This window comes from Mauremys reevesii, linkage group 21 (genome assembly GCF_016161935.1).
Source record: "Mauremys reevesii isolate NIE-2019 linkage group 21, ASM1616193v1, whole genome shotgun sequence".
NCBI lineage: Eukaryota > Metazoa > Chordata > Testudines > Geoemydidae > Mauremys > Mauremys reevesii.
This window is the reverse complement of record NC_052643.1, coordinates 20,515,765-20,542,788: the sequence shown is the minus strand read 5'-3', so window position 1 is coordinate 20,542,788 and position 27,024 is coordinate 20,515,765. Positions and strand designations below refer to the sequence as shown.

Genomic DNA, 27,024 nt, shown 5'->3' with positions numbered 1-27,024 from the left:
TACAGCAATGCTCTAAAACCAAATAATGCCAGTGCTAAATACATATTAGACTAGCATGGATATTCTTCCCACAGCAGAGATTCAAGCCGAGTCATGGGTCAAAAGACGAAGTTACTCACTGTGTGCAGTAACAATGGTTCTTCAAGATGTGTCTCCCTATGGGTACTCCACTGTAGGTGTGCTTGTGTCCATGTGTTGCAGGTTGGAGAACTTGGGCAGTAGTGTCCATTAGGCCCGCACATACGCTGGTCTCCTCTCATGCCCTACCATGAGGCTAGTCAGCGTGTGTGGTCTAACCCCCTCTGTTCCTTTTCTACCACAGAGTCACTGACAAGAACTCCAAGTAGAGGGGAGCAGGGTGGGTTGTGAAGCACTCATAGGGGGACACATCTCAATGAACCATTGTTACGGCACAAGGTGAGTAACTACTATTTCAGGGATTGGCAACCTTTGGCACGCGGCTCGCCATGGTAAGTACCCTGTCAGGCCGGGCCGGTTTGTTTACCAGCCGCGTCCGCAGGTTCGGCTGACTGCGGCTCCCACTTGCCATTCCAGGCCAATGGGGCGGCGGGAAGTGGCGGCCAACACATCCCTGGGCCCACGCCACTTCCCACCGCCCCCATTGGCCTGGAGAAGCAAACAGTGGCTAGTGAGAGCCGCAATTGGCCGAACCTGCAGATGCGGCAGGTAAATAAACTGTCCCGGCCCGGCAGGGTGCTTACCCTGGCGAGCTGCGTGCCAAAGGTTGCCAATCCCAGTACTATTTTTTCTAGTAGTGTCCCTATGGGTACTCCACTGTAGGTGACTCCCAAGCAGTATCCCCATTGGAGGGCTAAGACTTCGGAGTAAGGTCAGTTACAAATGACAGTACTGTGGAGTCAAAGATGCCATTGGGGGTGGAGTTCCCAGCGATTGCATAAATGTTCTCTGAAAGTGTGGACTGATGCTCATGTTGCCGCCCTACAGATCTCTGAGATAGAGACATTCTTGAAGGAAATGAGAGATGAAGATTGACCTTGTGGAGTGTGTACAAGTAGTATCTGGAGGGGTTATATAGTGAACTTGATAACATTGTCTGATGCAGTTTGGGATCCACTTGGAGAGTCTTTGGGCTGATATTGCTGAGTCTTTGGATCTTTCTGCAATGGAGAGAAAAAAAAAATCTAGGGGGACTTCCTGAAAACTTTTGTCCTGTCCAGGTAGAAGGCTAGGGCTCTCCTGGCATCTAGAGCGTGTTGTTTTGGTGAGGCTTGGGGTAAAAGGTTGGAAGGTGATGGGGAGGCTACCGTGGCAGTGAATTTCAGATGTGGTCTGAACGTAACCTTGTCCCAAAACAATACAGTGTAGGATGGATGTGCCATCAGAGCTGCTATTTCTCCTATTCTCCTAGCCAAGGTAATTGCTATCAGGAAGACTGTCTTCACTGAGAGACATGCAAACAAACAGGTGGCCATGGGTACGAAGGGAGGCCTAGTCAGTCCTTTCAATACCAGGTTTAGGTCCCACATGGGAGTAAGAAATTGAGGAAGTGATCGGATGCAACAGCAGTGAGTATCCCTCTACTGGTTGGTGGAAGGCTGCTACAGCCACTGGGTGGACTCAGAGAGCCCTGATCTTTTTAGGGTTAATGCATAATCTAAGATATGTGGAAGAGTTGATATCAGGGAAATTTTTTGGGAAGTACACCAAATCCAAAACCTGGACCACTTTTGCAGGTAAATACATCATGTTGAGGACTGTGTAATACCTCTTGGACCTCCTTTGAACAGGAGCTTTTTTGGTGTTGGAACCAAGTAGGAGCCATGCCTTGAGCCAGCGCCAGAAAATCCAAAGACTAGGGTACGTCCTCAGTTCTGAGAGGAGGAGGAATGGGAGAGGGATCAGCAGGCACATCACAAACTGTGACAGGTAAGGGTGCCAGGTCTGTCTTGGCCAAGTGGGAGCAAGATGGCTCATGCCATCTCTTTATTTCAGCAGGACTTTTGACAGTAGAGGAAAGGAAGGAAAGGCACGGAGAAGGTCCTCATGCCAGGGGAGGAGGAGAGCATCGCCCAGAGTGTGTTGTTCTATCCCTGCTCTGGAGCAGTAGTGTGGACATTTCTTGTTCAGGTAAGTGACAAATAGGTCTGTGGTCGGCATCCCCCATCACCTGAATGGATCACGAAGTACTACTGGATCTAGCTCCCAGGTATTTCTACTGAATGATCCATAAAAGGTAATAATTGGAGATATACCAATCTCCTAGAACTGGAAGGGACCTTGAAAGGTCATTGAGTCCAGCCCCCTGCCTTCACTAGCAGGACCAATTTTTGCCCCATCCATCTTTCCTGTCACTTCTTCCCCAATAAAGGATGCTGTTATAATGGTATCAGACACATATCAAGTCAAATCACAACTTCTATTTACAATATTTACACCAGCACCGCTATCCAATAGGTCATCTTTGGGTCCATTATCTGCCACAATGACAGTTATTCTAGGCCTCCCGTTCGAGTCCCATCTTAATCTAGTTATCTCCCACTCCTGGGGACCCATTTCCTGTGGGAGCAACTTGTCATCGGGGCTTCTCCTATAGGGTAGGTTTTTCTGAATCCTCAACTTGCACAGCTGCAACTCTTTTCTGCTCCTTAGATATTTCTTCTTCCATCCTTTGCATTTCTTTGATTAATTCATCAGTATGTCTCCCATTCCACTGATCCATATTTACTCCCCTCAATTTCAAATACCTCCAAGCAATATTTCAAATCACATCTACTCCCTTCTGGGGCTCATTCTGATTATTCCACCTTCTACCACAGCCTCTCTCTCTCTCTCACGGAATCCTGATCTATAAGCACTCTCATTTGAATATGTTATTGCTTCAACAAAGGGTACTCTGGGTTTGAATCCTTCTACCTTTCATCATTCCTTGGCACATTATCCAGTGCATCCATAACAGTTAACCCCTCGTCCTGGGCTGCTTGGTTCACCAAATTAGTAGACATTGCTAATAAATTCCTCTCCAATCCCTCAAACACATCATTTCAAAATTCCCTCTGATTCAAATAAACTGACATTAAAGAATCAGCTATGATGTGCCTGGCAACCTCTGTCCTGGGGTTAGTCACCAGTTGTATTTCTCCAGCCAATAACCCCAATGTTATTCTACATAACAGGTAATCCCTAGGCGAATCCCCAGGCTTCATGTAATCTGCACTGGATAGCACTTTCATGGGTCTTTGACCTCTCTCTTTCCCTAACAACATAATAAACTGCAGTATCAGCTGGTGTGCTTCTGGCTGCCTGTCCAAAGCATTTTTCACTCAATCTACTGCCTCTCTAGTGGTAGCTGCCCTGATCAACCTATAAAATTAATTCATATTTAAATTCTCCATTCCTCTTAACTCTGCCCACTGTACTAGCCATATAGGTAGATTTTTCATATTCACTGGGTCTAATGACTTTGCCATCAACTGTAAGTCTGATGAACTCGCAGGAATTATTTGTGTCTGACTGACTGTATATCCCCCACTGCATCCCTAACTGTAGCAGTGATAATAGTGATAGAAAGGAGATCAACCGTCTTTTCTGGCTTAGGCTCTCCTGACCAGTTTCTTATCTCTTCCCTCAGCTTAGTATAAAGCCCCTCTCGAGGCTTTTCCTTTTGACCCCCCAGATCTTCTCCATACCACATGTCTCTTTTCACTGAAATCCCAATCTCTGTTGTCTCCTTGGCACACAGCCACCACTTGTAGTCCCTTTATTTTCAATTCTCTTTTTAATACTACAATGGTTTTCTGACACCAACTGTGAGAAGCACTTACAATCTCTTCTTCCTTTTTCTTAGTCAGTTCTCGAATTAATGCCTTCATTCCTACCACTTGATTTTCTAATTTATCCTTATTTGCCTTAATCTTTTCCCAATCTATCATTTTCTTTTCCAGTTCACTATTGTGTTTCCCCATTTGGTCTAACTGGGTTTGCATTATCTGTGCGTGCCTGTCTTCCTTCCCGCTACAAATTTTCCTGGCAAGTTTTAGAGTTCTCTTGTAGCATCTGTAGCTTTGAACAGATTTCCCCCTTACATACAATTGCCTTTTTACAGCCTGTTACAACAACCATACTACGGCCATTTGCTTTTTCCTGGCATTAGGCTTGTACAGCTGTACATGTTTCTCAAACATGTTTTCTAAGGTCTCAATTGTTTCACCGGGCTCCACTGCACCGTCCATCCAAGGGCACGTCCCAAATGCAACAATCTCCTTTTTTAACAGAGGAGGGGCTTTAATTTTAGTCTACTGGGGTGCCTCCCCCACCCCTTTACTTTTCTTCTTAAGCAGTATTTTAAACATTGTTACAACACCAACACACACACACACACACAGAGTAACGCTAGTTCTCCATGTGATATCTTCCCCATGCATATTTTTTCCCCTCACAAATTCCACAAATAAAGGACTCCCCCAACACTGTAAGACTCGAAATCCAGCACTCTTTAACATCTCTTCCCCCCAACCCCTGCAATTCTCTACAAAGTGTTTATCTCGGGAATATATCTCCATACATAATCCATACATCCATGTAATATGTTATAGGCCTAGTGTGGATGAAGTGTGCTTGATGTGAGTTGCGTGTTGACAACCGAAGCAAGAATTTGAGGTTTTAAGCGGTCAAGGGCTGTTTGTGAAAAATAACTTTGTTATGAGAAAGATGAAGAAATACCAGAAAAGGAAATAACATTGGGGGCACTGCCATAATAATATACCTGTTGCAATGTACCTGCTGCATTTGTAAACAAGAATTGGGGATAGAGGAACAACTTGGGCCTGGGACTGTTTCTAAACAGCTTGGGTTTTGACAATTTGCCCAGAACTGTCTCTTTGAAATTGCCCAGACAACTGATGATGTGACGGAGTGGCTTATAAAGGATGTTCAATACACTCGCAATTTGGAGTTGTTCATGGCTCCATAGCCCTGTTCAGATTAAGATGTAGTAATGCTGGCTCCCTGCATCCTGTGATCGGACTGAACATTGACTGGCCACTGGGACTTCAGTTCTGATCTTCAGACTCTGGTGTAGTATGCTTGGGTTATGAATGTGGAGTGAATGGTTTATTTTGTAGACAACAAAGAGTATTTGTGGATTATATACCAACACTGTGTCCAGTATCTGCCTGCTCCCCTATCTTGTAGGGAGACTCCTGCTGCAGGTCTAACACAGGGACATGTTGCTAATGGCTCGAACAGCAGCCCAGTCAACGGAGATAGTACCAGGTTGAGAACTCAGTAAGGCAGAGACTGGTGCACATGCGGATACAGGTGCTCCAAGCCCTTTAAGAACCAAGAGCTAATTGGGTTGGAGAATACCGATCACCTGTCAGGGTTCCCTCCCTACTGTGAACTCTGGGGTACAGATGTGGGGACCCGTGATGAAAGACCCCCTAAGCTTATATTCCCCAGCTTAGGTTAAAAAATTCCCCAAGGCACAAATTCCTTTCCTTGTTCTTGGATGGTATTGCTGCCACCACCAAGTGATTTAAACAGACATTCAGGGAGGGGCCACTTGGAGCCCTATCCCCCCCAAAATGTCCCCTCCCCCCCCCCCAAGCACCTTCATCCCCTTTCCTGGAGAGGCTTGAGAAGAATACCAACCAAATTGGTTATTAAGTGAGCACAGACCAGACCCTTTGGTTTTAGTGTCCTAAAACCCAATCAGGTCCTTAAAAGAAGAACTTTTTTTTTTTAAATAATAAAGGGCAAAAGAAGCACCTCTGTAAAAATCAGGATGGAAGGTAATTTTACAGGGTAATAAAAAGACTTAAAGCACAGAGGATTCCCCTGTAGGCTTAACTTTAAAGTTATAAAACAGAAATAAACCTCCCTCTTAGCATAGGGAAAATTCACAAGCTAAAACAAAAGATAATCTAACGCATTTCCTTGCTGTTACTTACAATTTCTGGAATTTTAGATGTATCATTTCAGTAGGAGCAGGATTACCTGCTTGGTCTCTCTCTGTCTCAAGTGGGAACACAAAAAAGAGCACAAATACCCCTCCCTCCACCCCGATTTGAAAGTATCTTCTTTCCCCAGTGGTCCTTCTGGTCAGGTGCCAACTAGGTTATTTGAGCTTCTTAACTCCTTACAGGTAAAGGAGGGGTTTTATGCTACCCTTAGCTGTATGTTTATAACACTGCCGTTCACCGGTAGGGGGGAATGCTGAGACTGCAGCTAAGTGGACTCTGATGGAAGATACTGTAAGACCTTCCCCCTTCAGGTGGAGCAGGTAGTCCAGGATAAAGGGGAGTGTGGCCTCCAAGGGAGGGACTCCCTTTCTGAAGTGTTCAGAGTGAGAACCTCTTACACTCTGCTAGATAGAAAGCAATCAACCAGAATGGTTTACTACCCATAAGGACCGCTTGAACCAGTGCCCAAGCATCCCAGTTTTGTTTCGCTCAGCCACAAAGATGCCAAGCCGTCAGATACAGGGATTCCAGATTTGGGTGGAGCAGGTGGCCGTGGTCTTGGGAGATAAGATCTGGCCACAATGGAAGACCGATTAGGGTATCTATCGAGAGGTTCAGCAAGGTTGTGAACCAATGCCAGTGCGGCCACGTCGGCCCTACGAGAATCATGTGTGCGCTTTGCCTCTTTTGACCCTGAGGACCATCTTGTGGATGAGGGGTGTGGGAGGAAAGGTGTAAAGGAGTCTGGTCCCCCCCACCCCCATGGCAGACGGAAGGAATCCAAGAGAACACCCAGGCTGTGCCCCAGATATGAGCAGAACTGGGGGCATTTCCTGTTGCTTCTGATAGCAAACAGGTCCACCTGGGGAAATCCCCACTTCCAGAAAATAGCCTCCAGGATGGAGGTTAGAGAGACCACTTGTGATGACTGGTGAAGGACCTGTTCAGGTAGTCTGCTAGCCCATTCTGCAAGCCTGGAAGATAAGCAGCCTCTGGGTGAATGGAGTGGGCTAAGCAATAGTCCGAGAGTTTCAACACTTCATGGTAGAGGTGAGAGGATCGGGCTCCCCATTGTTGTTTATACAGAACATTGCTGTGGTGTTGTCTATGAGGACTGACAAACATCTGCCTTGGAGCTTGAGGCAGAACATTTGGCAGGCAAGGTGCACTGCCCCCAGTTCCCTGTTGTTGATCTGCTGGTGTAACTCCTCTGGTGTCCAGCGACTCTGTGTCCTAAGAGACCCCAGCTGGGGTTCCCAGCCCATAACCGAGGCATCTGTGACCAGTTCTACTGAAGGTGCAGGTCTTGCAAAGGAAACGTCGGCATACACTATGCCTTTATCCTGCCACCACTGAAGGGCTTCAAGAGTCAGAGGAAGAGTAACTACTCTGTCTAGCTGGTGACCACCTGGTATGTATACTGATTCCAGTCACAGTTGGACAGGGTGGAGTCTGAGACATGCATGCTGCACCACATATGTGCAAAAGGCCATATTCCCCAGGAGCTTTAGACAATTCTTTGTTGTGGTGGTGGGGCACGCTTTCAGGCTTTGTACAAAAGCTGAGATGGCCCTTAAGTGGCACTGCGGTAGTGAGGCCTTGCCCAATTCACCTCGAGGACTGCTCCTATGAATTCTATCCTCTGGACAGCATGAAGGTGGACTTCTGTTCGCTGATCAGGAGTCCCAGGCTCTTGAAAGTAGACAGTATGAAGTCCACATGTTGTTCCACTAGTACCTTGGACCAACTGCTTACCCGCCAGTCATCCAGATAATGATAGACCTGCACCCCTCTCCTCCTGAGGAAGGCTGCCACCACCACCATGCATTTTTGGGAAAACTCTTGGAGCTGCTGATAGGCCGAAGGGTAGAACCTGAACTGATTGATAGTGGTTATGGTTTACCACAAACCGAAGGTATCTTCTGTGCCCTCAGAAGATAGCTATATGGAAGTACACGTCTTTTAGGTTGAGGGCGGCATACCAGTCCCCCAGATCTTGGGAAGGAATAATCGAGGCCAGGGAGACCATGCGGAACTTCAGAAACCTTAAGTTCTTACAGAAATTGAGGTCTAGGATAGGCCTGAGATCCCTGTTGGACTTTGGGATCAGGAAGTAATAGGAGTAAACCCCTTGCCTCTTAGCTCCATGGGAACCTCCTTCACTGTCCCCACCCTTAGGGGTGACTGCACCTCCTGGGCCAGGAGATTTTTGTGAGAAGGGTCCCTGAAGAGGGATGGGGTAGCGGGGTTGGAAGGAGGGGAGAAAATAAACTGCATCGTGTATCACACTACTACTGTGCAAAGCACCGTGTGATGTTGCCCCGCGCCTGATAAAAGTAGTACAAAACAGTCCACAAACATAGGGGTAAGATCCAGGTTCTGGTCTGGTGCATCATCTTCGGGTGCACCCTCAAAAGTTTTGCTTATTGCCTAATGGTTGTTTTGCAGGCACAGATGTTGAGGCCACAGATGAGTGAGGGGCCTGTCTTTTCCTGAAACCCTATTCCTCCTCTGCTAAAAGTCTTGCCTCTGGTGGGACTGGTAAAAAACAGCCGATGGGCTGCAGCTTATAGTATTTCTGGGATGGGCTCAGACTGTGGAGGCCCAATGATTTCTTTTAGGCTATGCAGCCAGGCATCTGTTTGTTCGGAAAATAAGGAAGGATCGCCCTTCGAACAGGAGGTCCTGAACTTCTGCTGGACTTCATAGGGGAGGCCCGACAACTGAAGCCAGGAACTTTTCCTCATTACAACTCCGGTGGCCATCACCTGGGCTGCTGCATCTGCAGCATCTAGGACCACTTGGAGGGCTATGGACCTGCCCTCTTCTGCCATGGCCATAAACTCTGCCCTATTCAGATGTCAGGAGCTCTTTGAATTTCTGGATCGCCGACCAGGAATTAAAATTGTAGTGACTAAATAGAGCCTGGTGACTTGCAATTCTTAGCTGGAGGCCCCCATAGAGTAAATTTTCCCCCCAAGGAAGTCCAGCTTTTTGGCCTCCTCTTTAGCCTTCGTGATGGACCCTGCTGCCATTACCTCTCCTTCTTGTTGGCCACAGCAACAACCAAGAAGCCCAGTGGAGGATGAGCGTACAGATGTTCATAATCCTTATGGGAGATGAAATACTTCCTCTCCACCCGTTTGGCCGTAGGCTGGACAGAGGCCAGGGTCTGCCACAACACCCTTATAGGCTGTAGGATGGCCTTGTTCAGGGGCAAGGCAACTCTTGCTGGCCCTGAAGTCAAAATGTCTACCAAAGCCAGGGCTGACTCAGCAATCTCCTCCACGTGGAAGTTAAGGTTCTGAGCCATCTTACACAGGAGCTCCTGGTATCATCCTGCATCGGGACTATGGCCATACCCATCAATACCTTGTCAGGAGAAGATGAGAAAGTGGCCTGGACTGCCACCGGTGCCTGTACCTCCTCTGGCCCTGGTGGGTCTCCTGCCAGTGTGGCTTGAGTGTCCTTGATTTCTGCACCAGGAACAGATCCTCTTTCCAATGGGGATGCCCTCATCTCAAGAGAGTGCAGAGAATGAATGTCCCCCATGGGAGCCCTGGACCATGTGCAGCCAAGGGGTTCACATCATCCACTGAGGCCATATCAATGTGGAGTCTCTGATTTGCCTGGGGGCCAGTCCCTCACAAGGCATATGATTCCACCTGCAATTCGGAGACTGAGGACCCGCTTCTAGGCAACCAGGGCAGTGCCGCACCTCATGGCACCAAATAATCCTGCCACAATGGAGATGTGGCACCGGTGTGGTGAGCGTGGCCTTGCTGCTGAGTCTCCTGACTACGAGCGGGATGGGGGGTAGTGCCTTGCCATCATCGCGGGCTTGCCCCTGCGGAGCCTGACTTGTCCCCTGAACTGAGGCCTGGAAGGAAGGTGGTGCCGGGAGAGTTAGGAGGTTCTGCACTGCCTCGTACACATCTGCATCAATATTGCTGCCAGGGGTGTGTCCCCTCCTTGGCTCACCCTACGTGGGGAGTATTGGATTCGATGCCTCCCTTTCCAAGGCCAGAGTCAACGGAGCCAGTTGAATTGCAGCCAACTGAGAGTGGACCACCACATTTCGCACTCTCTCCATAATATTTCTCCAGGGGGAATGCCCTCGTTCAGACTTCGTTTCCCAAGAGGTACTGTGTAATTGTCGCTGACTTCTTGGGTGCTGAAGAAGCATGCCAGTGTCGGGAGAAGGCCGGCACTAGGGAGCCCATGCTATGCTGAATGGCCGTTGGCGTGCTCCTGGTAGAGGAAGCGCTCAGTGCTGGATCAGGCTGCCACTCTGAAGTGGGATGGAGTGCTGCCTCCATAAGTAGGAATTTTAATTGATTGTCTCTCTCTTTTTTGGTTTGAAGTTCCTATAGATCTGCACTCATCTTGGATATGACCCCTTCCAAGGCACTTTAAAGAGCTCTTGTGAGGGTCACTAACTGGAATGTGCTTGTGGCACGCCACACAATTTGGAGCCCTGGGACCGAAGCATGTCCTGGGGCTCAGGTGGGAAAGCCCCACAGGGCAGGTGCTTACCAGAAAACTAAACTACTACTATACTTATGCTAACTAAGTATTTACACTTATCTACAATCTATTTACAGGAAGACTACCACTACCGGGATCACTTGCTGAGCAAGAGATATGAGTGTTCCAGCGACCACCACAGATGGAAAGAAGGAACTGAAAAGGCAGTGGATTGTTCGCTGATCAGCAGCACAGGGACGCAAGCATATCTATAGTGGAACACCCATGGACGCTACCTGAAAAAGAACCTGACATTGTGATCTCTGTAGCCTTAGTCAAACCCCTTTTGCCCTCATTGCTAGGCCCCCTTATGGATGAGAGAGCCCTGAATCAAAGATTTGATTATGCTGATGCAGATGAGCTGTGCTATCCGTGGCCCTGTCTCCTGTAAGCATTACAAGAAGACACCAAGCATCACAAAAATTTTGAAACAAAGAACCAAAAATGCCAATGTGCCTGGAGATTTGCTTCTGGGTCTGGCAGTGAGTTGCATCTGCTTCATATGACTGCCAGCACAGGGGAAACAATCACACTGTCCAGACGTGCTCAGATCAACACCACATACTGTAATTCCTCTGCAAGTGAACGGTTAGAAAAGAAATCTACCTTTGAGTCCCTAAGGCATCACCACTACTCTTAATATAGAATGGTTTACAAGTCACAATAAATTATAATATCCCATGAAAAGATATTTATTTTGTTTCTGGCAACCAAGATGTGCTATGCCTCTTTCAAATACAACTAACACAGTCTCTGCCTCAAGCAGTTATCTATCTGACTTAAGATTATAAACTATGGAGAAGTGGGGGAAGCACAAACAAGCAAACTGCTCAAGGTGGGGCATGGGTGCTTCAAGGGCTAGGATTGTGCAACATCTCCAGGTAGGAAGTAAATTTGGAACTGAATTTATTTTGTTGAGCTATAGTCTCCAAGAATTTTTCCAGAAGTAACAAAAAAGATCAAGTATCAGAAGGGTAGCTGTGTTAGTCTGGATCTGTAAAAAGCGACAGAGTCCTGTGGCACCTTATAGACTAACAGACGTACTGGAGCATAAGCTTTCGTGGGTGAATACCCACTTTGTCAGATGAATGTAGTGGAAATTTCCAGAGGCAAGTATAAACATGCAGGCAAGAATCAGTCTAGATTATACCTGCCTCTGGAAATTTCCACTACATTCATCTGACAAAGTGGGTATTCACCCACGAAAGCTTATGCTCCAATAAGTCTGTTAGTCTATAAGGTGCCACAGGACTCTGTCAAAAAAGATCAATTCAACTGGCTTAAGACAAATAAGAATGGACTATCTAGACTAAGACTGCTTTAATAAACTATTTTCCTCCTCTAGAAATGGGCTTTAGAACAAGATGACCCAAGAATCCATTATGGTTCAGAGATGGACCAGGCTGCTATAAGCCTTGGAACTCAATGGACATAATGGGACTTTAAAATCCTGTGAATCTCTGTAGTGTGCTTCTTTCACACAGGATAGTGCTAAGCAGCTGCCTGGCCTCTGGTAAGTAAAACAGTACATTTTTAACAGGGAGTATAGAGAATTCTGTGGCTTTTGGGACTCCTCACTTAGTCTCTGTGAAACTAACAGCTATGTAGATTTGGAGTCATACCCTGGAAGTTGGAGTTGGTCCCTGGGTGGTTTTCCAGGACATACTTCTTCAGAGCTGTGGTGGAGCAAGTCTTCGGTTCATTCATGGCAGCAATAGCAGACAGGATGGCATCTTCCATCAGACTCCCACCAAGTAGGGGCTTCTCCCCTGATTTCTTCAGCTATTTTCCAAGGAGGAAGAGAAAAGCAATCAAGACAAAATTCTCCCAAACCAGCTCGGGATAAGACTCCTCTGCACCAGGTGCATTAGCACAAATACGATTTACATTAAAACGCTGCACAGGGAATACTTCCTTCCCACCCACGAGGAGAAGACAGATTTTTTTTAGTCAATTGGCCAGAAATGCTATTTATTGGAGCCACTGTCCCATCTCCAAGATGCACAGTAGATATATTTTTTAATATACTCAGTACTGTTCTGAGTGCAGGGAACTGGACTAGATGAGCTCTCGTGGTCCTGTCCAGTCCTAGGATTTATATTGAGCTGAAGAAACTAACACCACAGGCAAATTAACATGCCATGACCTTCCTCCATCCCACAGACAGCCATTGGCTTTAGACTTCCTTATGCCTCTGCCATGGGTGGGACAGATGCACACACCTAGCAAAAGTATTTATGTTAAAAAAAACCAACCCAAACCAAAAACTTACTCCACCACCATGCTCATCACTCTAGTGAGTCAGAGCTGAAGCAGTATGTGGAGCACTACTGACAACAAACAGGCTATAAATCTCAGCAAGAATAGCTAGGTGTCCAGCTCCAAAAATGTAGACCAACCTAAGAATCCGAATATTCCACCATCTGAGAACTGCTGATGGGGGAGAAAATAGAAGGATTATGTATGGTATAAACAACAACAGAAGGTGAAGTAAGACTAACTCTGGCCTCTGACCTGGAATGTTCCAGAAGCTCCTTTGCCTGTGATCTGCTCTAACTGGCCCTTCTCTACTGCTCTCTGCAGGGCATTCTTCAACAGCTGGGGTCTGAAAAAGATGGGCAATATAACTTTAAAGAGGAGGTGGAGAAATGACTCAGACTCATAGACTTTAAGGTCAGAAGGGACCATTATGATCTAGTCTGACTTCCTGCACAATGCAGGCCACAGAATCTCACACATCCACTTCAATAACAAACCCCTAACTTATGTCTGAGTTACTGAAGTCCTCAAATTGTGGTTTGAAGACCTCAAGCTGCAGAGAATCCTCCAGAAAGTGACCCGTGCCCCATGCTGCAGAGGAAGGCAAAAAACCTCCAGGGCCTCTGCCAATCTGCCCTGGAGGAAAATTCCTTCCCGACCCCAAATATGGCGATCAGTTAAACCCTGAGCATGTGGGCAAGCCAGCACCCAGGAAAGAATTCTCTTTAGTAACTCAGATCCCAACCCATCTAACATCCAATCACAGACCACTGGGCATACTTACCTGCTGATAATCAAACATCAATTGCCAAATTAATTGCCAAAATTAGGCTATCCCATCATACGATCCCCTCCATAAATTTATCAAGCTTAGTCTTAAAGCCAGATATGTCTTTTGCCCCCACCACTCCCCTTAGAAGGCTGTTCCGGAACTTCACTCCTCTAATGGTTAGAAACCTTCGTCTAATTTCAAGTCTAAACTTCCTAGTGTCCAGTTTATATCCATTTGTCCTTGTGTCCACATTGGTACTAAGCTTAAATAATTCCTCTCCCTGCCTAATATTAATCCCTCTGATATATTTATAAAGAGCAATCATATCCCCCCATAACCTTCTTTTGGTTAGGCTAAACAAGCCAAGCTCTTTGAGTCTCCTTTCATAAGACAGGTTTTCCATTCCTCGGATCATCCTAGTAGCCCGTCTCTGAACCTGTTCCAGTTTGAATTCATCCTTCTTAAACAAGGGAGACCAGAACTGCACACAGTATTCCAGATGAGGTCTCACCAGTGCCGTATATAACGGTACTAACACCTCTTTATCTTTGCTGGAAATACCTTGCTTGATGCATCCTAAAACTGCATTAGCTTTTTTAACGGCCATATCACATTGGCGGCTCAGGGTCATCCTGTGATCAACCAATACTCCAAGGTCTTTCTCCTCCTCTGTTACTTCCAACTGATGTGTCCCCAATTTATAACTAAAATTCTTGTTATGAATCTCTAAATGCATGACCTTGCACTTTTCATTATTAAATTTCATCCTATTACTATTACTCCAGTTTACAAGGTCATCCAGATCTTCCTGTATGATATCCCAGTCCTTCTCTGTGTTAGCAATACCTCCCAGCTTTGTGTCATCTGCAAACTTTATTAGCACATTCCCGCTTTTTGTGCCAAGGTCAGTAATAAAAAGGTTAAATAAGATTGGTCCCAAAACTGATCCCTGAGGAACTCCACTAGTAACCTCCTTCCAGCCTGACAGTTCACCTTTCAGTACGACCCGTTGTAGTCTCCCCTTTAACCAGTTCCTTATCCACCTTTCAATATTCATATTGATCTCCATCTTTTCCTAATTTAACTAATAATTCCCCATGTGAAACCTATCAAATGTCTTACTGAAATCGAGGTAAATTAGATCCACTGCATTTCCTTTGTCTAAAAAAATCTGTTACCTTCTCAAAGAAGGAGATCAGGTTGGTTTGGCATGATCTACCTTTTGTAAAACCAGTTGCATTTTTGTCCCAATTACCATTGACCTCAATGTCCTTAACTACTTTCTCCTTCAAAAATTTTTCCAAGACCTTACATACTACAGATGTCAAACTAACAGGCCTATAGTTACTCGGATCACTTTTTTCCCCCTTTCTTAAAAATAGGAACTATGTTAGCAATTCTGACACTTTACACAGGGCATGAGAGTAACTATCAGCAAGTGACATGAGCAAGGAGTAATGGACATTATTTAAAGGTGAATTGACATTGTCTTCTGGTTCTACAGTTTTATCTAGAAAAGATCAAATTTCATGTTTCAATTTAAAAGTTTGACTCAACTGTAAAGCAAATTTGTTGACAGGACAAGGTGGGTGACTTACCCACCAATCAGTCAATGGACAGAAGTCTCTTTACGTTCACAAATTAAAAGACTGTACACAACATCATATTTTTTGAAACCACCCACATGGGTGAACTAGCTGGCAGGCTGTGTGCCCTTTAAAGCATAAAAAAGGAAGTGGAATAAGATGCCAAGAGGAAACCTGTAAATATTCATATCCCAAAAACTAAAGGGATTACATTTATGTTACTGGTGGATGTGCAATATGAACAATGCTACCTTAGGGATCAGGAGTTTCATATGGGTCACAAAGAAAAAAAGTCACAGGAAAAAGCATTTTATTCTCTGCTTCTAGGAGGATATTACAAGGTTGAGCTAAAAATGCCATCTACAGTCTCTTTAAAAGAGCAGAAGAGGGAAAACCAACGGAAATTAGTGTTTCAAAAACAGTGAGAGACACCCATTACCAAAATGTACCACCTGCACCTACCTTACATCCACCTTCAGTTTGGGGTAATACTGAGACACATATTTTTTGATCAGGCTGTATGAAGCTTCCTTAGGTTCACAAAGGCGGGTGAATGCCAACGGAAGGATGTCTTCTAGCTTGACTTGCTGCTCTGGAGTGGATGTGGAGGTACTTCTCTGAAATATATTTTTCAAAATATATCTAAAATCAGAACAGGGACTAGGGCTGTAGGATGGCCTCGTTGTTGAAACAAAAGTTACTTATAGTAACTGGAGTTCTGCAAGATGTGTAGTCTCTATGGCAGTGGTCTCCAACCTTACACTTTTTGAATTTAAGGGCAACCCAGGATCTACCCCGCCCCTTCCCCGCTCACTCCATCCCTCCCCCACCCTCACTCACTTTCAGCAGGCTGGGGCAGGGGATGGGGTTCAGGAGGGGGTACGGGCTCTGGGCTGGGGCTGAGGGGTTCGCAGTGTGGGAGGGAGCTCCAGGCTGAGCCCGGGGCTGGGGTGCAGGAGGGCGTGAGGGGTGCAAGCTCTGGGAGGGAGTATGGGTGCAGGAGGGGGCTCTGGGCTGGCAAAGAGTGTTGGGGTGCAGGAGGGGGTATGGGGTGCTGGCTCTGAGAGGGGGCTCAGGGCTGGGGCAGGGGTGCATGAGGGGCACAGGCTGCTGGCTCCAGGAGGCTGTAGGTTGGGTGATGGAAGACAAATGCTTGTCCTGCTTTATTTATGCTAATCCTGGTCCTAATGGTGCAGAGCCATTCAGAACCTGCCCATTGAAGGGGGAGGCACTTACCTTGGGTGGTCCCAGCCCCACCCCACTACCGCAATGGGCCAACGCACCCCTGCAGCCCTTCGGGAGGGGGCATGTAGCTCCACATGCTGCCCCTCTCTGCAGGGACTGCCCTCCACAGCTCCCATTGGCCATAGTTCCCCAATGGGAGCTGTGGGGCAGTGCTTGCAGGCAGGAGCAGCGTGCAGAGACTCCTGCCCCCACACTTCCCCAAAGGCAACGGAGGCGTGTTGGGCTGCTGGCCACTTCTGGGAGCGGCGTGGGGCTGGGGCAGGAAGGGAGCCTGCCTTAGTGGCAGACCCGATGCACCACCGGAGATCACAATCGACTGGGAGAGTCTCCAGGATCAACTAGTCGATTGCGATCAACCGGTTGCTGACCCCTGCTCTATGGGTATTTAGTGTGGGCGTGCAATGTGCACCCGGGACTGGAAATTTTTCAATAGCAGTGTCCATTGGTCCATGCCTGCACCTGTACCTCCAACTGAGAGCATAATGGGTGGCAAATATGGATGCAGGTGGTGATCCAGGCCGAAATCCTCTGAGAAGACACCAGAAGGGCTTGGTGCGCTACAGGTAGAAAGCCTGGGCACATCTGACATCTAGGATGTGCAGATGCCTCTCCTCTTTGGACACGTGAGGCTTTGAACAGAACATGGGGAGGAAGATATCCTGGTTGACATGGAATTGCAACATCACACGCAGGAATGCTGGATGGGGATGCAGTTGGACCTTGTCCTTGTAGAACACTGCGTACGGGAGCTCAGACACCAGGGCTTTAACCTTGGAGACTCACCTCACCGAGGTAATAGCTACAAGGAACACAACCTTCTATGACAAATGTGAAAAGGAGCAGGAAGCCAGAGGTTCGAAGGGACAGCCAGTGAGTCTAGAGACAATTGGGTTAAAATCCCACTGGGGAACTGGGTCTGGAATAAGCCTTTCAGGAACCTGATCATCATCATCTCATGTGAGAATACTGATCTACTCTGGACACGAGGGTGGAAGGCTGAAGGTACGCTTAGTGGCCATATCATCGATAAACAAGGCAGGCCCTGGTGCTTTAAGTGAAGCAGATAATTTAGGATGGATTGTAGAGATGATTGGATTAGAGAGCTATTCCATTCCAATGCCCAGCAGAAAAAGCGCTTCCACTTTGCCAGGTATGTCACCCTGGTAGAGGGTTTTCTGCTTTCCAAGAGGACCTTCTACTCCTGACTAGAGCAGACTTGCTTCTTGGGATTCAGCCACTCAGCAACCACGCTGCAAGGTGGAGAGAGGTGAGGTTTGGGTGCAGTAATGGTCAGTGATTGTGAGAGAGCAGGTCTGGGCAGCTGGGAAGTGCCCACGGGGCTGCCACTGCTAAGTCCATGAGCATGCTGAACCAATGCTGGCGTGGTCAAGCCGGGATGATCATAATGATTCATGCTTTGTCCCTCTTGATCTTCAAGAGGGCCATGGGCCGATCAGTGGGACTGGTGGAAAGGCATACATCAGGTCACCTGACTGTTGCATCGCAAGAGCAGGAACGAAGTCCAAGCAGAGAGAGAGAGTGTGTGTGTATGCATCCATCTTTATTCATTCCCAGCATGCTCTTATATACAACATGATAAGCAATCACAATTGCTAATTAGTTAATTAAACCCACACAGCCGCAGCTGTAACTCATAGGGTAATTATCATTCTACACACCTGTCTACCTATTCACAATTAGCTGGCCAATGAGAACAAGCCCAAGGCCAGCCCTTCACACACAATTCCAATCCAGAAGCCTTCAGCATCTCACATTCAATCCCACATCTCCCCCCTTTATTTACAATCAAAAGAAAAGGGAAAAGGAAAACAAAATAAAAACATTCACCAAACATTTTCAACTTATAACAGCATAACACCACAATCTATCTTAATCAAATATTATGTTATTCATAAAACATTTGCAACTCATAACAGCATAACATTATAACCTATCATAAACAAAAAATTAAAGCTTTATAAGATCAACCTATATGACCATTCAATCCTTAACATATAATTTCAAAAACATCAAACGAACAAAACAAAACACAATAAACAAATGATGTAACCTCTGCAGGACCCCCCCCCCTTTTTTTTTTTTTTTTGAAACATCCCTCAGATGTCAGGTGATCAAACTGACACTGAGGGAGGTGGGGGGTCTTAAGGAAAAAACATTAAACCACATGACAATACAACAACAATTCTGGCCAGAAAACAGACAACACAAAACATAACAAGGAACATAAAACATAAATCTTAGTTCTAAATAATAATTGCATGGTACCACACAGATTTTCTTTCAAACACAAAAAATCATCTCAAGTGAGTAATTCATTCATGGAGGATCAGACAGAAAAAGTCCTGGCAGAGCTAACAAACAGCTCTCCTCCGGGGGCTCTGGTTCCGCGACATCTGAGCGCGTCTCGTGAGGCTCCTCCGCATCTGCCTTCCGTCACTCCGGAGGACGCAACCAAGGCCGGACCCACCTCGCTGGCATCCACCTGGGACCCGCATCAGTGGCAACACACACATAACCCCTGCCCCACGTTAGCAAGTCAACTGGTCCTTTCCATATTTGCTGCTGATAATCAAACCATTTGACCGAGGGTCGGGGGGCCGCACCCTGCTCTTCCCCAGTCATCCTGCTGACATGTTTAATCGCGGGGGGCACCTGGCTGTTTTTACCAAGATGTAACCAATTAAGCACGTAAAGAGCTTGCAGCAACCGAGCGGCAGGCGTCTTATCCAAGGCGTCTGCCCGCTCACTGCAAATCCCCCCTTTTTGTCTTAAAAGGAGCGCCTTAAAAGAGGCATGAGCACATTCAATAATAGCGTGTAGTTTGTCTGCTTCAGCCTGAAGGGTTTGGACAAGCAGTTCTTTGGCTTATAGCTCCTTCTTAATTTCACTCAGCTCAAGAACAGCAGCTCTATAATGACGACGGTTATGTGCTGCATCTACTGTGGCTGCCGCAACCTGCTTTTGAAGGTTATTCACTTTTGACTTTTCTCTTTCTAAGGCAGTCTGTAAAGCTTGAATATTTAGGACTGCTTGAACCCGGAGATTCAGCTGCACCAGGTCTGCTTCTCTCTCTGCTAGTAATGTTTCGGGGATGTTGCTGTGCCTCCCTTGTCAGATGCCCTGCGGCTCCCAGCCGCTTGTCAGGTACGTCTCCCTGATTCGAACGTCCCGCGGCTTCCCAGCCGCTCGTTCGGATTCCCTGCGGCTCCCAGCCGCTTGTCAGGCACGCCTCCTCTCTCGGACGCCCTGCAGCTCTCAGCTGCTCGCTCGGACGCCCTGCAGCTCCCAGCTTTGATGCGTTCCCACTTGGCGTGGCGGTTCTGGAACCAGATCTTGACCTGTACCTCGCTGAGCTTGAGGGCGTGAGCGATCTGCGAGCGCTCCGTCAGGCTCAGGTACTTCTTGCAGTGGAATTCCTTCTCCAGCTCCAGCAGCTGCTCGCTCGTGAAAGCCGTGCGCTTTTTTTTTTTCCCCCCCCCTTCTTCTTCTTCTTTCTTTCTTCCGGCCGCTCGACGCTGGGACTTCAGGCGCGTCCTTCTTTTTCTTTTTATCAATTCAGGTCACCAACACTATCTTCATTCAAGATTGGCAACAGTGGTACTAGTACTTATCTTGTTTTAGTTCTGTTTGCCTTCTTGATAGTTCACGATTTGTCTTCTAGTGACTTCAGTTATGAGTTTAGTTCTCTTTGCATTTCATTCATTTCCTTTGCCTCAGCCTTCTCATACTTTCCTCTCCTTCTCCTAGTGATAACCAGTACAATAATTCCAGCAACAATTGCTAGTACCACCACTACAATGACTGCAATAACACCAGCAGTCAGACGTTTCATGGAAAACTCTGGGGGCTTTTCATCAACATAGTAGATTAGAGCTTGATCAAATTTTAGAGGTTCTTCACTGATGTTTATCTGTAGTGTGAGTCACCTTTGACATCTTTTTCAAAGTAGTAAGCCACATCAGATATATCCACATTCTTGGCAGACTTCTGGGAAACATTTTGTTTCAGTTCAATAGTGATATAAGGTTTTTCATACACAACATCAGTTATATACTCTGGATTCAGCGAGTAACGCTCCTTAAATTCATTTTTGATGATTACCTTCAAAAGAGAAGCATCCACAGCTGTACTTCTCTCACTGTGTTTTGTTTCAATGATGATCCAGCTTGTTCTGACTAGTTCACTGCACTGTAAGTCTGTATCACATCGGGGTCACCATTTGTTGCATCGCAAGAGCAGGAACGAAGTCCAAGCAGAGAGAGAGAGAGAGAGAGTGTGTGTGTGTATGCATCTATCTTTATTCATTCCCAGCATGCTCTTATATACAACATGATAAGCAATCACAATTGCTAATTAGTTAATTAAACCCACACAGCTGCAGCTGTAACTCATAGGGTAATTATCATTCTACACACCTGTCTACCTATTCACAATTAGCTGGCCAATGAGAACAAGCCCAAGGCCAGCCCTTCACACACAATTCCAATCCAGAAGCCTTCAGCATCTCACATTCAATCCCACACCTCACCACGACAGGAGGAAGGCATTGGATAGCGAGCCACTGTCAAGACCTTGCAAAGAGCAGAACTGGTGACATTTTCTGTTTTGTCTGGTGGAGAACAGGTCCACTTGGGGAGCTCCCCACTTCTGGAAGAGCATCCTGACGACCTCCAAATGGAGGGACCACTCAAGGTGAGAGAAGAAGGACCTGTTGAGGCGATCCGCCAGCATATTCCGGACACCCGGGAGGTGTGAGGCTTCCAAGTGGGTAGCATGCTGGATACAGAAGTCTCACAGTGGAAGAGCTTCCTGACAAAAGGCCGACGATTGAGCTCCTCCCTGTCTGTTGACAGAACACAGAGGCGATATTGTCTGTCAGCACCTGCACTACACAACTGGACAGATGGGGAAGGAACAATTCACAAGCCAGGTGGATGGCCCCGAGCTTTCTGATGTTTATGTGCAGAGACTATAGCCCCTAAGTTCTGAGTGTACCGAGGTGTGCTCCCCAACCGAGGTTGGATGCATCTGAAATCAGGGACAACATGGGCCATGGATTCACAAATGGCACACCTTCCAACACCGGAGTCGGTTTGCACCACCACTGCTGCGAGGTGAGTATCCGCGGCAGGACCATGAGAAGTTTGTCCAGTTGAGTTCTGGCCAAGGAGCAGACAGATGCCAGCCACATCTGGAGAGGTTGGAGCCAGAGTCTCGTGTGCTGGACAACGTAAGTGCATGCAACCATGTGTCCTAATTGCCTGAGACAGACTCGGGCTGTGGTGAGCAGGTGGGCAGTGACCTGGGCGATCAGATCTTACATTGCCCTGAATCTGGCTTCCGGCAGGAATGCTCTGGCTTAGGTAGTTGAGAACCACATTGATAAACTCTATCCTGTGCACCAGTACCAATGTTCAATTTTGTTTATCAACAGGCCCAGTGCTTGACAGGTGGCTTGCAGTGTCATGAAACTGCATTGGACAAGGTTCCTGGAGCGGCCCTTGATGAGCCAGTCATCAAGGTACGGGTAGATCTGGATACCCTGACGTCTGAGGTAGGCTGAGACTACTGCCATGCACTTTGTAAATATCCTTGGTGCCATCGCTAGGCCAAATGGGAGCACTGCGAACTCGCAGTGGGTGTTCCCGATGACAAATTGTAGGAACCTTCTGTGGCTGTGAAATACTGAAATATGAAAGTAAGCATCTTTCAGATTGAGGGCAGTGTACCAGTCTCCCGGATCCAGGGAGGGAATGATGGAGGCCAGGGAGACTGTGCTGAACTTCAACTTCTTGAGATACTTGTTGAGGCTTTGCAGGTTGAGGATGGGGCATAAAATAAAAAGTTTTAATGAGTAAAACCCTTTCTCTCTCAAATGCTGTGGAACTTCCTTCACAGCCCCCAACCACAGGAGGCCTTGCAACTCCTGAGCGAGCAGATGCTCATGAGTAGGGTCCCTGAAGAGGGACGGGGAGCGGGGGTGGGAGGGATAGAAAGGAATTGGCGGGTATACCCCCCTGCCACAGTGCTGAGCACCCACTGGTCTGATGTTACAGAAGTCCAAGCAGGGAGGTAGGGCAATAAACAGTTAGAAAACAAAAGGGGTGTTCGATCCAAGATACCGGTTGGAAGGTCACCCTCGACCACACCCTCAAAATACCTGTTCGTTACGCAGCTGGTGGAGTGCAAAGTAGCCCTAGAATCTTTCAGGCCATAAAAATCCATGGTCTGCTCCAAAAACAGTGCCAGGCCATTGAAGAGGAGGTCCTGGATTGACTCCTTTACTTTCACCAACACCCCAGAGGATTGCAGCCACGACACGCTCCTCATGGAAATGGCTGAAGCCATAGTCCTGGCTGCAGAGTCCACCACGTCCGAGGCTGCTTGGAGGGCAGTCCTCGCCACTGCCTTGCCCTTGTCTTTTTAAAATTCATATGGGCCTCTCCTGCTGGTAATCCAGCGGGTCCAAATTTCATCCAACTTTGTGGGGATTTGCGGGGAGGGGATAAGGGATTTTTTCTAGCTTTGTTTTTATTGTTATGTTAGATCGCAATTCCTACAGAGGACAGCTTGCTTACTTACCAAATCAGTGATCATGGTTCACCAATGTGGTTAGATGTTCAGCTGCATGTGTGTTTTTCCTCTGTGTTCTCCCTGGGTGTTGCCCCAGCTCTGTGCAGAGAGCTGGCACAGCAGACCTTGAGCAAACCGCCCAATGATCACAAAATCCATCAAGGTACGAAAGCACCAGGCTACGTTTATGGTCGACAAAGCACGGTACTAGTATCCCATAGACTCTACTGGACCACTAATATATGTGTGCCCGTAACAATGGACTAGCTCATTGAACGGCAGGACTTTCCGTTCCTCCCTAGGCGAGACACACTCCCTCTGAGATACATTTTTATACCCTGATACAAACAAGTTATGTACAGTCCCTCTGACACAGTTACTTTCCCCAACGTGGCTAATTATTGCCCATTACCTTATAAATGTTGGTTCAATCAAAACATTTTATTAATGTTTATAAAACATTATAATGTTATCATTGTGGCCAAGTAGGGCCTGGTGATTGGCCACTCTCAATTGGAAGCTGGTCGTTGAATAAAATTTTTCTGCCCAAGAGATTGAGCTTCTTCGTCTCTTTGTTCTTAGGGGTCGAACCCAGTTGCCCTTGTCTGTCGCGCTCATTGGCCGTGGATATGACCAGCGAACTTGGGGAGGAGTGGGTATAAAGGTATTCAAAGCCCTTGGCTGGAGACATAATATTTCTTCTCCACCTGCTTGGAGATGGGGGAAAGGGAGGAGGGAGTTTGCCACAAGGCCTTGATCAGTTTTACCACTCCCTTGTAGACGGGTAAGGCCATCTTAAGAGGGGGCAGCTGCACTCAAAATGTTGAATAGGGTGAAGGGTTCCAACAACTCCTTGGCCCCTAGCCCCAAGTTCACTGCCACACTTTTAAGTAGCTCTTGATGAAGGCATCACTACTACCTCATCAGGTGAAGAGGATGAGAAGTTAGGTATAGGCAGGTCAGTCAACTCCGTTTTCCCTGCCAGGGGAGCCTCAGCTGAGGCTGGCTGCTCTTGGGGACTGTGCTCTGATTCCTCCTCTGAGTTAGTGGGCGGGTGGGAGACTGTCGCCAACTGCTTCTCAGATATCTCTGAGACTGACTCAAAAATCTGAGGAAACCCCCAAGGGTTCCAGAACTGCCACGGAGCTGGCCACTGCCTCAGAGGCCAGGCGGTACCAGGGGAATCCTGATGCCTCCGGTGCGTGATTTGGCCCACAGGCAATGCACCTTCTTTGCTTTCCCAGCTTGAGGAGGAAGAAACTTGTCTCCAGGACCAAGGAGGTACTGCTTCCGCCTGTCTGCACTTTCCATGCTGGCTGTCCCCACATTCTTCTCTTGGGCACCAGTGCTGGGATGTTGACACTTGGTGCCATGTCTCCGGTGATGGCAGATTAGTGAGGGTAATGCAGCAATCAATGCCTCGCACTCTGAGAGTGGTGCCTCTCTATTGACCAGGAGCAAGGAGACCTTCGTCGCTATTCCAGAGATCAGCGATGGGCCTCTGGAGACCTGTATCGACAATCTGGAGATTAGTGACGAGACTCCGGAGACCGGCGCTGCGAGTCTGGAGGGTGATGCAGATGCTATGGGGACCGGTGCTGGGCCTCTGGGGACTGGCAACTCACCTCTGTCAGTCTCTGCCAGACAGCTGGTGATGAACATTGGGATCCCAGACAGCGGCGCCTAGAGTCCAGGGAGTGGAGCCGGGAACTCTGGCAGGTAATCCACTCATATTGGAGGGCCGGCGACATTGCTCTGGAGACTGCTGGCAGGATGCCGCCAGAGATCGGTGCTGCGGAGTCAGAGATCACTAAAAAAGGCCCCATGGTGGGTTTGCCCCTAGAACGGGCAACCTCACTGGCAGGCGTCAGCAGCAACAGAAGGCTGGAGCAGCCTGGAAGGTGTAAGGGCCGTTTCCTGGCATGGCAGGCAGGTCTCAGAGGAAGCTCGATAGCTCTGTGGACACTAGAGCCTGGCTACAGGCTGGAGGTGGTGAGTCGCCTCACCAAGGTCTTTGCTCACCTCCGGCTCTCTTCTTCCTCTTACGGGATAGATGATACTGCCCTCTCCCAAGCTTTTTCTGATTCTTATCCGGCGCTGGGAATGGGGAGGTCCCAGAGGTTGGTGGCACACACTGCACTGACATGGCAGTGCTCAGGGTGGAGTCCAATCTGGCCAGCTTGGAGGCTAGTGCAGGGGACAACTCCAAAAGGAGTGCTTGAAGCTGAATGTCCTGCTCCTTTTTGGTGCGCAGCATGAAACTTTTACAGATGCAACACTTGTCATTTACGTGGATTTCCCTCAAGCACTTCAGACAGCTTTGGTAGGGATCACTGACAGGCAGAGGTTTTTTGTAGCAGTCAGAAGGCTCGAAGTCTGGGGACTGGGGCATATCCCATCCCTAGGCTAAGTCCTGTAGGGGACTATTTCTACACTAAACATTAAGGGAACTATTAAAAACTAAACTGAAAAACACTAACAACTATATACAGTATAATCACAAATAGGAACACTAACTGTACAACAAGGTAAAGCTTGCTGCAGCAAGGGAATATTCCAGCACCATCACTGGCGGTTAAAAAAGAACTGAAGGGGGCGGGGGAAGCCAGCGGTGCCCCTTATACCAGCATACACACACCACTCTAGAGGACACCAGAGCCGGTCCCCTACGGATACTACTGAGGGAAAAACTTCTGGCACTGGTGCATGTGGCAAGCACACATACCTACAATGGAATGAACATGAGCAAGCACTCGAAGAACCTTGTCTTTATGAAAAATTGTATGAGGTAGGTGTGCCATAAGGACCCCAACCTTCTCTCCCCTTCTAGCCAAGGTAATCGCTGTCAAGGAGGCAACTTTTCAAAGAAAGATGGAGGAGACAGCAGAAGACCAAGGGTTCAAATGGTGGTCTCATAAGAGCCGAAAGGACAAGCTTCAGTGCCCTGGCAGGGACAGGTTTTGAAACTGGAGGGGGAAGGGGAGTGGGGGATAGGATGGGCCTGTCCTTATATTGCCCTTCAGGAATTTCACAGTAGTAGGATGCAGGGCCGCCTTTAGGCCGATTTCACCGATTCCCCTGAATCAGGCCCCGTCCTTAAGAGGACTCTGCGCCCAAGCCCCGGTATGACGTAGCGGCAAGAGCTAGTGTGCAGTACCGGGGTGGCCCGGCTTCCCCGGGGGCAATTTAAAGGGCCTGGGGCTCCCAGCGGGCCCTGGGGTGGGGTGCTCCAGCTGCCTCTGCCGCCCCGGTCCTTTAAATAGCCCCCAGAGCCCCACCGCTTCCCAGGGCTCCCGCGGCTATTTAAAGGGCCGGGGCGGTAGAAGCAGGGGAGCCCCGGGCCCTTTAAATAGCCCCTGAGCCCCAGGGCTGCTGTTGTTGCTGCTACCCCAGTGGGGGAGGGAGAAGGAGGGGGCACTTACTGTACAGGGTGGGCTGTACCCCTTGTACCCACACCCTCAGCCAGCCCCTGCTGCACCCCTGCCTGCACCAGCCAGCCCGTCTCCAGCCAGCCCCACAACCCCTGCCCTGCCTGCACCAGCCCTGCACTCCCTGCCCTGCCACTGCCGCAGCCAGCCCCTGCCTGCAGCCAGCCCCGTACCTCCTGCCTGCAGCCAGCCCCTGCCACACACCCTGCCCTGTCTCCAGCCAACCCCTGCTGCACCCCACTGCGGTCCTGCCCGAAGCCAGCCAACCCCTGCCGCACCCCCCTGCCTGAAGCCAGCCAGTCCCGCACTCCTGTCTCCAGCCCCGCCAACCCATGCTGCAGCCCCCTGTAGCCCTGCCTGAAGCCAGCCAGTCCACCCCCGCACCCCTTGCTCTGCCTGCAGCCAGCCCCTACCTCCAGTCAGCCCCTGCCCTGCCTCCAGCAAGCCTCATGTCCACTGGTGCCCTGCAGTTCCCAGGGCAGTAACCCTGCACACCTGCTTCAATGGGGCAGGGAGCAGCTGGGACCCACACATGTGCACACCCTAGGGTGACCAGACAGCAAGTGTGAAAAATCGGGACAGGAGTAATAGGATCCTATATAAGAAAAAAGACCCAAAAATCGGGACTGTCTCTATAAAATCTGGTCACATCTGGTCACCCGAGCACACTC

The 27,024-nt window shown here is 48.2% G+C and overlaps 1 protein-coding gene and 1 pseudogene across 9 annotated transcripts in view; both read right to left on the bottom strand.

The window, feature by feature from the left end:
• The window catches only part of LOC120387739 (heterochromatin protein 1-binding protein 3), a 94,702-nt gene that overhangs the window by 6,439 nt on the left and 61,239 nt on the right, over nucleotides 1–27,024 (bottom strand). For all 9 annotated transcript variants that reach the window (XM_039508813.1, XM_039508815.1, XM_039508810.1 and 6 more), the window contains 3 exons: nucleotides 15,549–15,703; nucleotides 12,984–13,074; nucleotides 12,092–12,251 (listed from right to left, as the gene is read on the bottom strand). In XM_039508813.1, the coding sequence (XP_039364747.1) occupies nucleotides 12,092–12,251; nucleotides 12,984–13,074; nucleotides 15,549–15,703 (406 nt within the window). The remainder of the gene's footprint in view (nucleotides 1–12,091; nucleotides 12,252–12,983; nucleotides 13,075–15,548; nucleotides 15,704–27,024) is intronic.
• LOC120387740 lies at nucleotides 19,838–20,558 on the bottom strand (annotated as a pseudogene).